At 40.1% G+C, this 12,151-nt stretch overlaps 1 protein-coding gene across 5 annotated transcripts; it reads right to left on the bottom strand.

Moving 5' to 3' along the window:
• Positions 1–35: 35 nt before the first annotated feature.
• On the bottom strand, positions 36–11,013 carry LOC138050668 (neuropeptide FF receptor 1-like). Of its 5 annotated transcripts, XM_068896974.1 has the most exons (6): positions 10,903–11,008; positions 9,334–9,450; positions 7,371–7,504; positions 6,854–7,124; positions 4,929–5,186; positions 36–2,967 (listed from the first exon to the last, which is right to left on the bottom strand). In XM_068896974.1, the coding sequence occupies exons 3-6, from the start codon at positions 7,481–7,483 to the stop codon at positions 2,605–2,607; spliced, it is 1,005 nt and encodes a 334-aa protein (XP_068753075.1). In that variant the 5' UTR covers positions 7,484–7,504; positions 9,334–9,450; positions 10,903–11,008; the 3' UTR covers positions 36–2,604. The 5 variants fall into 5 exon arrangements, with proteins under 5 accessions (XP_068753075.1, XP_068753076.1, XP_068753074.1 ...); XM_068896975.1 differs by lacking the exon at positions 9,334–9,450 and having other exon boundaries at positions 10,903–11,013; XM_068896973.1 differs by lacking the exons at positions 9,334–9,450; positions 10,903–11,008 and adding an exon at positions 8,371–8,407.
• Positions 11,014–12,151: the final 1,138 nt, after the last annotated feature.

Here is a 12,151-nt window from a genome sequence, read left to right as displayed (position 1 = left end):
GCCTCAGACTTAAACATTATTCAGCAATGATTATATATATATACTAATTAGTTTTGGTAAACAATCGGTGCATTTTCTAATCAGTTGATCATTGGTGGTTAAGTGGATAAAAACAGTTCCTTCAAAGTGGGTGCTCCGGGTTCAAATCCTGTCAAGAGGGTGCTTTTATTTTTTTCTTTTCTTTTTCATACCACAAGTCCTGGGACAGAGTGATCAAAATGGAGAATAATACATTTAAGGCAAACTGACAATGAAGTATAATCCTTCAACTGAGGAAGAGATCATGTTGAAATCTCGTAGAAACTCTTTCAAGACAGGAGCGCAAAGCACTTTGCCAGATTAAGGTTGAGCCCAGGCCTCTGAACGCGCATTCGTGAAGGAAATGACATCTTGGTTTGTTAATTTTTTTATTTGTGCGGCATATGAACCGTGGAATGACAAAATAGGTGGAGAGATTCTTTTGCGTGGGCTTTGGCAGCAAAGGAACAACAAATTATGTTTAGTTGAAAAAAACAGAATAACTCGAAATACCAATTCAAGAGGTAAAGCAAATTTTTATATTTGCGTTGCTCTAGTTATATTTTTTCTTGTCAAACGAGAAATTTTAAAGAGCACTTTCCTGGCTGATACGATCAGTTTAAATATGATGTGATTTGGGGGACCTGCAGGAGGAATCTTATTTCCGACTGGTCAAAATTATTCAGGTTTTCGTACCTGGACGTGTAACTTTCAAATCCACTTTTTTGTACTTTTTAAGTTGTGAAATGGCAATCGAATTAGGATCAATTAGCTTACGTGTTTATGTCTGCATTTCTGCGATTCCTTAGAAAGCTTTTTTTAATTCTTCTAACATAAGATGCAAGCAACATTTCTATTCGTCAATCTTTACAGTAAGTTTCCAACCTTTCGTACATTGCACACCGTCTATGATAGTCAATATGTGTTTTCAGCCTCTCTTTCAAGGCGCGTCTGCAGAAGCCCATGACCGGGAGCGTACAACATCATTAGGGACCTTTAGATTCTAGGACGAGGACGAGAACGAGTACGAGTTTTGCCTGCCTGTTTTTTGGCAAAAATACTTACAAAATATATAACCCGTACGATTAATCTTACTCTTCGTTAGTAGCATAGGTTGCTCAGTTATTCTTATTGCTGGTAACTGAGCCTTTTCATGATAGAAAAATGCCAAAACTGCTACCGTGCTGTTGCCTTGTTTTGACACGACGACATTTTTGCAAACCTCGTACTAAAATGACGACGGTATTACGTTTTTCCCGCAAAATGACGCTGGTTTTTAGCGCGGTTACTGTTGTTCTATGAGAAAATCTCGTACCCGTTGTCGTTCTCGTCCTAGAATCTAAAGCTCTCTATTGTATTTGTGGAACGGGTTTTTACAGAGCGAGGTACTTTAAGATTGATTTTCCGACAAAACCAGACCTTTCCAGATAATTACAAGTCTTGCATAAGAAATTCTTACCTATGGGATTGAGAATGCCATGTCTTCTTATTTAATTACTCGTCTGAAAATAGCTGGATCTCTGGAAATACCGTTACATGGACCTGTTATTGGAGTATAGGCCTAGCATTGGCCTAGTATTGGCCTAGTATTGGTATTGAAGTTGCAGGCTCCTGGCTATGGGCTTGTGAAGTAATATAAGAAGTACTGGGAAGAAAAATTTTAACGCCGTATCCCACAACCGCGCGCGGCCTTAGGTGTTGTCTCCAAACTCCCTGCAGTATTTCCATCGCCAAAACTCAACAGATCATTCCGTGTCTACCACATTTCCTGTTACTGAATGAACATTCAAGTAGACCCGACGAGCTCTAATCTCGCCTATGCCATGTTGAATTCGAAAATAAGGCCGCGCGCGTTTGTGGGATACGGCGTTAAAATTTTCCTCCCCAATCCTCCGAATTACGTCATCAGATCACCTGGTGATCACTTGATCAACGTCTGAAGCTTACACAGCCTAACACTAATCCTCTACTCATGGAGGAGACAGAAAAAAACTGAGGGAAAATCAGAGTACTCGGAGCATAGCAGGAGACCAACAAACAACCCACACAGGACACATTGGTGAAAGGCGAGCGCTCGCACTACTGGGCCAACACTGCTCCTCCATGAGCAAAAAATCGCTCGTGTAGTCGCGGCTTTAGAGTCGTGGTTAGCATGACAACTTTTAGGATTTCATGCCACTTTAACTAACCAATAGATCGTATTCATAAATGGCGGGCATTAAATCACTCTTTTATCCTTGTGCTAATAAGGCCAATTAGCCTCGTTTGCATGGAAAAAACTACAAAAGAAATGTTGCCTTAGAGTGAGGCTTGTTGGTCTCATTAACAAGAAGACAAAAGAACAATTTTTTGGCCGCTATTTATGAATACGCTTAATGGTTTATACTAACCACGCTTCAAGCAATTCGGCCTAGTAGCCGTTAGTCACCGGTTAGCAACGACACTTCGCTAGTAAGTGAGGGTTCAGCTCTGGAAACTGCGGCAGGTGGTGGTGGTGTGCTATATATTCTTTGTGTTATCCTCTGCTTTCACATCGATTACATTAATTATCTAGGCATTAAAATACCAAAAAGAATATGAAGTCTATTACTCCATAAAACTTGCCCCCGCTGCGTCGGTCTGCAAGGTGGAGGTGGGAACCATCTCGATGCTCTTGTGTCGCTTACTCGTCGACAAGACTACCGCATCATCAACTAAAATTGAGCGGCGGCATATTGTTTCCTTTATCTTCTGCCTGAATCGCTGGCTTATCAGTGCGTATGCAAACGGATTCACAGCAGAGTTGAACATGATCATGGTGTGAGCAATCGGACTAGCGAGAGGACCAAGGTCGATGGAGGAAACATCTACTAACACATGCATCGTCGACTCTATGCCCCAACATGTTGAAAATATTACAGTGACAGCCACAACCATCAACGTGACTCGTTGTCGTACCTTCAGCACACCCTGTTATTAAATTAAAGACTTGTTAGGCTCCGTTAATTGACCCCTTCTTCCCTCCCCCCCCCCCCGGGCGCGTTTTTTCGCTGTTGCTTCACCAGGGTTGGGCATCGCTAAGTCTCTTTCTTTCGGATTTAAAAATTAGTACATGCTTCGTTCCTTATTTCAAATTTTATGATTGCCGCTAACTTAAAAATACATAAAAAGTATAAGTTAATGTAGCCTCCCACGCAGGCGTTCTTACGGCTTCGTCACGCGTTCTTTCCCCACGAACGTCTGCTGAAACGAAAAACCACTTCCGCCTAACAGCTGTTTGCCCACTATTTAAAGAAACTAGTAAGCGTTGACTAATGGGCCAGTTTCGTATTCTAATGGTTGGACTGGATCTAGCATCAAATGGAGGCTAATGCTGGCAAATTAATTTGCATTTGAAAAGATTTGCACGCATTAGCCTCCATTTCATGCTACATCTAGTCCAGCCGTGAGAATTCGAAAATGGTCTATTGTGTTGTGCACAGCCAGTCTCGTGCTGTGGAGAATGCCTTACAAAACACAAGTTTACGCAAAACTGCCAAACGGCCTCTGATTGGTCCGTAATCCCCGAACGGTGGTTTTTGGTTTCAGCAGACGTTAGTGGGAGAGGAACGCGTGACGAAGCCCTAAGAACGTCTGTGTGGGAGGCTTGAGTCAATGATATCTTTTTAGGATATACTGGAACAGCCCACTCCTCCACTCCCACGCCAACAGCAGGGGACAAAGCAGGGAAAGACTCGGAATTAGTCGATAGATCATGGATTGGAATTTGGAAGGATTAATAGAAACTTTTTTGTTGCTCTTTCCATACTTACCACTTTATTTATGGCTGAACACTGATATGCTAGACCTATTCCATTCATTGATAGCTGCCGTTATCCTCTTGCATTTAAATATAGCGAAAAAGCTACGTATTTATCGTGTTTTTTAAGGTGGCTCAAAACGGTTTCAACGCTTCAAAGTAACGCTCTTATTAGAAGGATCGGCACTACAATTCTGTATCATGTATTAGCAATATTGCGGTTAAAACCGTACCAAATGGAACACGGATTATTGCTGAACAAGATGCAGTCATTATTGTGACGTAATATGTTACCTTGGCAACGGGCAAGCCCTATAAAAACACCCTTTATTTTGCCTTAAGTTGCTTATATCTTACAAACAAACTCGGTGACCCCCATTTTTTATTGCTAAAAAGTGATCAGAAAGCCAAGATCGTTTTTGAGATGTGAGCAACTAAATCCAAAATATAGTGTGTCTTTGCCGGGCTTTTCCGTTGCCACGGTGACATACTACGTGTTTAATATGGTACCACTTTTTGGTATTACGTGATACAGTGTTGTAGCTTCATTCGTTCTAAAGAGAGTTTTGAGCCACCATAATTACTAGTAATAACTATCGTCTTAGCGAGTCGCTCATGGTGAGCAACCTCGGTTCATGAAGAGATGTATTTCTTATTTCGATAGTGACTCGGCTGACTCGAGTGATGTTCGGGAAAAATCAGAGAGTTCCTTTGCAGGAGTCGAACTTACGACGACCCTCCGATTACCGTTTAGTAATGAGCTCTTCTATTTGCCGGAAATGTTTCCTTTTGTAAGGGAAAAATTGTGAGGCGCGTCAGACATTTAAACCAAATTTCTTACAGTTTATATTTTACTTGATGGTGTACTATTCGTCATGAAACTTTCGCTGCTCTCCTCCCGCACTCTTTTGAAAGTCCCACGGTGGGAATTTGTAAGTATGCGCTGGCTTTATTGTGGCATATTTGCAACATTAATGACAAAGACAAATACCACAGAAATTCTCGGGTGGGGTGAGGGGAGTGCATGGATTGGAAATGTAAAGGGAAATCATATGCTAAATTGCTTCCATGCATGCAGACGGCCTGATTATGAATCTAATTTAACCCATAGTCCGTCATCAACATTTCATACCTGCTGTTGGTGTGTGGCATTGTTATCTCCATCACGTTTAAACCACAGGGCGCGTATGATCTTGTAGTACAACACAGCCATCAACGCAAAGGAAATAACATAGAAGGCAAGCCACACCAGGAAGAAAGCCCGAGTTATCCACTTCTCGCGCCACGCGCTTATACAGAAATGTGGATTAATTTCCCTGTTAAACTCCTTGTTCAAGAACTGGGGTATTTGGAGAATAAATGCAAAAGCCCAAGATGCGAAAATTATGAACTGAAAAGGAAAATAGGCAAACATCCAAACATTGAGTCGTTTAACAAGAGCGGTTTTATAACGTTCCCGGGCTAAATTAAGAAAACGGTGCATGACAGGTGCATGAAAGAATATTATGGTCACCGTGGAAATCCTGAATCTTTAACTTAGATTCAGAATATATTAATCTACTCATGATCATGCTCATACCGACCCTTCTCGAAGTTCTCTGATGATTACTAAAATTAAGGACAATTATCATAATTCACGTTCAGTCTCTATGGCATTGGCAATGACTTAGTTTCGGCGAGCGATTTTAAATTCCTACACAGATCTTTCTCTTGTATTGTATCTATTAAATACGTCAAATGAAAGTATCACAAATAAATTTAAGCCCTTTTCAAACGAGTGTCGTGAAACAGCCACATAAAATATTTATCTGACCAATCGCAAACAACGCAAGGAGCCCTGCCAATCAAAATTCGTAGCTACCCCAAGCGCAGGAAAACGATTGCTTCTCATTGGCTGAAAAACACGTGCTATTTTTAGGCCAATCAGAAAGTGCGGCATTCGCCATTACTTAATTACTCTCGACACTCTATTGAAAACTGCTTTGAGCTTAAAGTGCCAATCAGCGTCTCATCTTCGGCACATATGCCGAAAACGTATGCAATTTTGACGAATCATAAGCTGATAATTAGCCATTGAAAACGTTCTTATTTAGTTTGCCGCCATTTCGCCCACCAATCGCCTTGATCCTCTCGCACGGTTCTTCTTGATATGCTGTTGGCTCAAGGGATCTACTTAACTGACTATATATATGTATCACTTCCACGAGGATCGCAAATGGATTCACAGTCCAAGATGAGGAGAAATGGAGAGAAAGGTACGGGAAACTCAACACTGCACAACTTCTGAGGAAATTAAGAATACTGTAATTGCCCCGAGTGGGATTTGAACACACGTCCCCCTGATCACTAGTTGGGTGCAATGACCACTACACTATCAGGACAACCATGCTGGCAACATGGCTGATTAATCACTTAATGTGTGGCATTTTCGTGGGACTCCCTAAGGGCCAGTTCAGTTCTATGTGATAACGCTGGATCAACATGTGATTAACAGGCGGACAAGGGTAATTAATGTAAAGAGTCAGTTAAGTAGATCCCTTTTTATTTTTGGATGGCTGGATGTATATGGGAGGTACTGGAATGGATCCGTCGATTTATAATAAATATCGATTGTTAGGTGAGCCATGATTGTTTTTCTTATCATCACATCAAGGAACGGAAGTTCTTTGCAGCTAGTTTCAGCAGTAATTTGAATGCTACCATCTAGGCTGTTTAGAATATCGTGGAGCTCTTTTAATTTATCCTCACCATAAGGCCAGTTTATGTAACAGTCATCTAAGGATCTTCTCCAGTTTGTGTAAACAGAATGGCTCATTTCTTCTCCCAATTTATTAGAGACCTGGCTGTATAATTCATTCGCCATTGTCGTTTATTTATTTCGTCTCGTCCTTTTAATCAGCGGATTGGTGTTGCGCACAAATAAAAGAGTTTAAAATTTTATGAAAAAGCAACGTTGTTCTCAATTGTTTTTTGGGAATTGAAAATGAATTAAATACAGCCAGAGGCACTTCAACTGAACTTCTGTCTTTTGTTTTTCCCTTTTATCATGTGACATACCTTCAGCTTACGCATGGTAAAGCTTCCCATCTTTCTTTGTGGATGTATTACCGCGCGATATCGTTCAAACGCGATGGCAGTTAAGGTGATAACAGCGGACGCCGCCCCGATCCAGGCTATGCTCCCGTCCGTCAGCAATGTACACAATACCTTCCCAGTTATTCCTTCTGGGTGATTAGAAATATGGCTTAGAATCAGCATCGGGACGAGAAATATGGAGTATATTGTGTCTGCCACTGCCAGGTTTACAATCAGATAATTGATGGGAATCCTATAAGTAATTAAGCGATTTGTCTCTATTAACATAGCATTTAAAGACAGCTGACGGTTTTAAACGTTAACTTCTTCTTAATTTATTATGCTGCCTGAATTAGAAGGCAATATTACGGTATCCCAGACAGTGCAGGGTCTGTGTTAGAAAAAAACAACGAATTGAAAATGAAGTAATCAATAAGTAGCTTGCAGGGTTTACTCCTTAGCTCTCGTGTAAGTAATTTATCATTAAGGGTGCCCCTACCTCATGTCTCGATTTTTGATCACAACAACACAAACAATGGAGTTCCCAACGATGCTGGTAACTATCAGTATGGACGTTATTGTTGTTATGGCAACTTTCACTGTTTCTTCCATGGTTCCGATCAGTTAGTCACACTGATAACGAAACAAAATAGAGCAGAGTATAGAGATAAACAGATAATCATACTGTCAATTTGTTAGTTTTGAAACGCCATATTTTCTTTTCTCAATTATGTGTTCGCTCTGCACTACTACTACTACTACTACTACTACTACTACTACTACTACTACTACTACTACTACTACTACTCACTAATCAGTCATATCTACATTTCTACGAGCTAAAAAACATCGATATTGATCATGATTGTCTTGGGTGGAGAAGTAAAATACGGAAAAGAATATACAACACATTTAATAATCTGAAACGGCCATTACGGGAGTACATGGATAAATCCTTTGGGCAAGTGCATCATGGGAATATATCATGTATGCCTTGCGGGCACTATACACAAATTAAAATATGTATCAACAATCTCAACTGAAATATCAACTGAAATATGTTCTTTGAACTGTCATTAAAAGTTGTTTAATCATTCTATCGGCGGATTTCGATTTGTACATCATCTCACACCACGTTACCCCCAGTTATTGTTGAAGATTGATTTGCACCCGAAATATAATATTGTACTCGTTGCAGGAATAAATGAGTTAAAATATCTTTTTGTGCTATATTACCTCTCTGTTTTAGTAATAAATACTAAAGAAGATATTCACCTCAGTGTCTGTGAAAGTGTGGATATTTAACTCGCCTCTTCGCGCATGGCTCGGTTAAATAAAAAAAGAAAGGAAAAGAAAAATAGAGTGGGGCAAAACTTGCCGGAAAAAAGGCATCGAACTTACATTAACCGCGATGCCTTGATTGCCTTCCCCTCCTTTCTAGAGGTATCGAGATCAGTTCCTTCCGGTATATTTCCAAGTAAAGAAAATAAAACACTTACCGACGCAAAGAGTTGCGCTTTACCGACTTTAGCGGAGCAGAACTGTCTGCGTGTTGCACTCAGTTGAAATTAGCATTAATTGAATCGTGTGTCTGACGTACGACGGCCGTGTCAAATTGAATTTGAACCCTACGAAACAATAATGTTGTCCAAGAGAGGATTCTCTTGTGCTGTCATGATGTGTATGAAAATTACTCCAGAAGAACGAAGTTCGCTAGCAGCTTTCTTTGTGGAATTAGCTAAACTGTTTGCTTAAACGTAGTTTACATTTTATTTTCTTATTTCTCCACTCTCAAAAGTCGTAGGGCTGGCTAAGGCTGTGTTTGTAATGCACCTGTGACTGTAAACCCCCACCCACCCACCCCGGAAAACATGGGGCATTTATCCACAAAGCAAAACCAAACAAGGATAATGCCCTACATACAGCGGACATATTTTTTGGTCTAATCCTTACCAAAATGATAATCAAAAGGATAATCCCCCACATAAAGGGGACAAAAAAACTCCATGTCTAAACCCGTAGTATTACTTTCAGAAGTGTGATTGACATTTATTTTTGAATACGTCAACGTTTCGTCAACACATTTTCACATTGAACAAGTGCCAAATTTTCTAGCTTCATTCAGGACACATCACCATAAAAGGAGACAAAGCAGTCCATTATGTCTTCAATGTTTCCAGCAGGAAATGCACACTACAAATGACTTCATGACTCTACAGATTTCATTAATTTCATTGAACAGACGAAGATAGGAAAATAAACTTTCCTTGTCATGATTGATGGACGTGACAAGTCTATATATATATGGTTTATGGACCAAGCGTGAGGTCAAAATGGCTGGATATTGGCCAAGTTCTTTTTTTGCGTGTTTATGGACCGAGACGAAGTCTCCGTCCATTAACATCGGACAAATTAATAATTCATCCCAAACCATGTCTATCTCCAACTGCTCATTAGCTGACCTGATTAGCAGACAGTCCGAGCTCACTTGCTCAGTACTTGCTACTTTCTATGATCATATACAGCATACAGGTTTCAGTTATATAGATGGTGTTCAAATTTCCCCGAGAAAATTAATTCTGTTAGGAGACAAAAAGGAAACCAAATACAACTTAAATTAGATCATAGTACACCGCCTGGAACTGCTCGCAAACAGCTTGAAGTTCCTGCTAAGGATCTTCTGTCGCTTGATTTAGACTGTAAATCTGACAGAATATAAAATGTTTAATGCTATTGTAAATTACAATGAATACGTTTCCATGATTTCAAATTGGACATACGGCTGAAGCTCATACAAAGCCTAGAAAACTCAGTAAAGGCATCTGGGGCGAATAATTGCGATCCATTATTATCACCAGAAAGGGGGCATGAAACCCAAAAGAAAGGTTTGCAATGTTACCCGTTTGAGTCTGAGAGTTCAGGGATGTAACAATTTGAGCCCTTTCAAATTAATGCAAATCCACTTGTTTGGTGTTTGGTTATTACTTGGAATAACTTCGCGTAAATTATTTCGCCATCAACGAAATTAGTCTAAGAGATAACTTAGTTTGCAAGTTTTCTCGATCTTTCTTCATCGAAATTACTCCACTTATGTCCATATATCAGAAATGCACACAATAACAAAATTGCCAAACTAACAAAATATCGCCGACAATTTGACAATTTCGACAATTTTGGCAAATATGGCGATTCACCTTTATCACTCGGCGGCCATTTTGGAGTCCGTGGGGAATAAAGACTTTTGTCTTTGCATTGTCTTTGCCCGTCCAGCCTCACACTGAATGAGAGGTTCGACGGGCAAAATCTTTGGTTTGGACATTGAATGATATGGGTCTATTGTGGAGAAATTTTGTCAAATTGCCAAATGTATGTAAATTAGTTCAATACCGGGTGGCCGGGCCATGTTGGCGAATCTGGCGAATATGGCGATTTTGGCGAATTCTTGCAGTCAAATTGCCAAATGTATGTAAACTCCATAAATGGTGGCCAGCCATGTTGGCGACTCTGGCGAATATGGCGATTTTTGCGAATTCTTGTCAAATTGCCAACTGTATGTAAATTACTTCCATACATAGTTGCCAGCCATGTTGGCGAATCTGGCGAATCTGGCGATTTCGGCGAATATGGCGATTACTTCCACAAATGAATTCCATAAATGGTGGCCAGCCATGTTGGCAAATCTGGCGAATCTGGCGATTTCGGCGATTTCGGCGAATATGGCGATTACTTCCACAAATGAATTCCATAAATGGTGGCCAGCCATGTTGGCGAATATGGTGAATATGGCGATTTCCGCGAATTCTTGTCAAATCGCCAACTGTATTTTATACGTGATGGCCAGTCATGTTTGCGAATCTGGCGATTTTGGGGAATATGGCAAATGTGGCGAATTCTTGTCAAGAGGTCTATTCCTCAAAGCTAAGCAACAACATACTACTTGTTTTTAAAGCAATAAGGAACTACTAACCACTAGTTTTCCTACAGCAAGGAGAACTTATAATTAGTTGTAGAACTAAGGACATGATAGATACCTGATTGATTGGTTGAATTTCAAGAGTGGATCGTGTTCCAAAATAAAATGCGCTTTTCCAAAATTGAATTTTTCGTGTTCAAACACCTTCGTAACACCAAGGAAAGTTAAAATTCAGACAAGCAATACAAGTATCTTACTGCAGACATACGTTTATTGGAGGAATATAATGCTAGTAGGGTTAAAATTCATTTCCAAACGTATATCACAATATCAAGAATTTCCAACGAGCACTATTTTTCACAGTACTGCAGCTCTTACATGCGTGCTCTTTCGTAATAGATTTAGTTTTGAAGGTATTTATTTAGAAAACGGATGCCCAAATTCTGCCCATTCAACAGCACAATCAAGAAAATAAAGAATTAATAAAGGTAGTACGCAGAAAAATACGCAAGAATTCAACATCTCTTTTAGACACGTCGAAAGGAAACTGGCAAGGTTCTAAGATACAATTATTATCTGTCATATTAGATTCATTCTTATAAGACTCCGAAGGCAGAGGCTTATGTGACCAGGCCAGATCGGACCACTGTTAATTTCAAGTAGCTATATGAACAAAAAAAAAACGTATGCGACAGAATCTTACTGATTTGTTAGGAAAAACATGAATAAAAAGTTCAGTGTCACTCATGAATTTCAACCGTTCATTGCGGAAGAAATTTCATTTAATATAGTGCGTCGGTTGTCCACTGATGTGCTTAAAAGTAAAGCTCTCCTTCCATTGTTTAAAGCAGCCAAGAATGCATTCCCTGCCGAGAAACCAAGAAGAGAGAACATCCACGAGTTTTATTTAAATAAAATCTCAAAGGACGTGTTAATTTTACAGTTTATAAAACTGTTGGCTGCCAAACATTTCGCGAGGGAATTAATGCAGTTTCTAGTGCCCGACAGTGCAGTGAACGGAATTATTGTGGAAAATATTGAATATTCTCGCCAAATAACAACTCGTATGTAACATTTTTCGTTGCCATGGTTCAGCTTGGGTTGTAAGCTTACCACATCTAACACTCCTCCCCCCTCCACACCATTTTTTTGTACTGGCTCAAACACAGCTGTTCAGCGACCAATGAAAACATTTACATTACTCTATCGGTTATCGAAAAGCCATTTTGGTCACATTTAGTTGTGGAAAAGTTGCCGGGTAAGAAGGTCCCCGTTTCTAGTTCTCCCAGACGAGTTTACCCGGTTAGGCGAGCCAAACTGTGCATGATTGGACAGCTAGAGTAGGGGGTAACCCGTGTACCTGGGAC

Source organism: Montipora capricornis, chromosome 6 (genome assembly GCF_036669925.1).
Source record: "Montipora capricornis isolate CH-2021 chromosome 6, ASM3666992v2, whole genome shotgun sequence".
Taxonomy (NCBI): domain Eukaryota; kingdom Metazoa; phylum Cnidaria; class Anthozoa; order Scleractinia; family Acroporidae; genus Montipora; species Montipora capricornis.
The sequence above is the reverse complement of the archived record's forward strand: the minus strand, read 5'-3'. Positions and strand labels throughout refer to the sequence as shown.

Excerpts from the sequence above, each read along its gene's own strand:
- LOC138050668 (XM_068896975.1), bottom strand. The coding sequence starts at position 7,483 with ATGGAAGAAACAGTGAAAGTTGCCATAACAACAATAACGTCCATACTG. Across the intron at positions 7,125-7,370 it reads ATCAAAAATCGAGACATGAG|GATTCCCATCAATTATCTGA; the intron begins GTAGGGGCACCC and ends AATTACTTATAG. Across the intron at positions 2,968-4,928 it reads ATGCCACACACCAACAGCAG|GGTGTGCTGAAGGTACGACA; the intron begins GTATGAAATGTT and ends ATTTAATAACAG.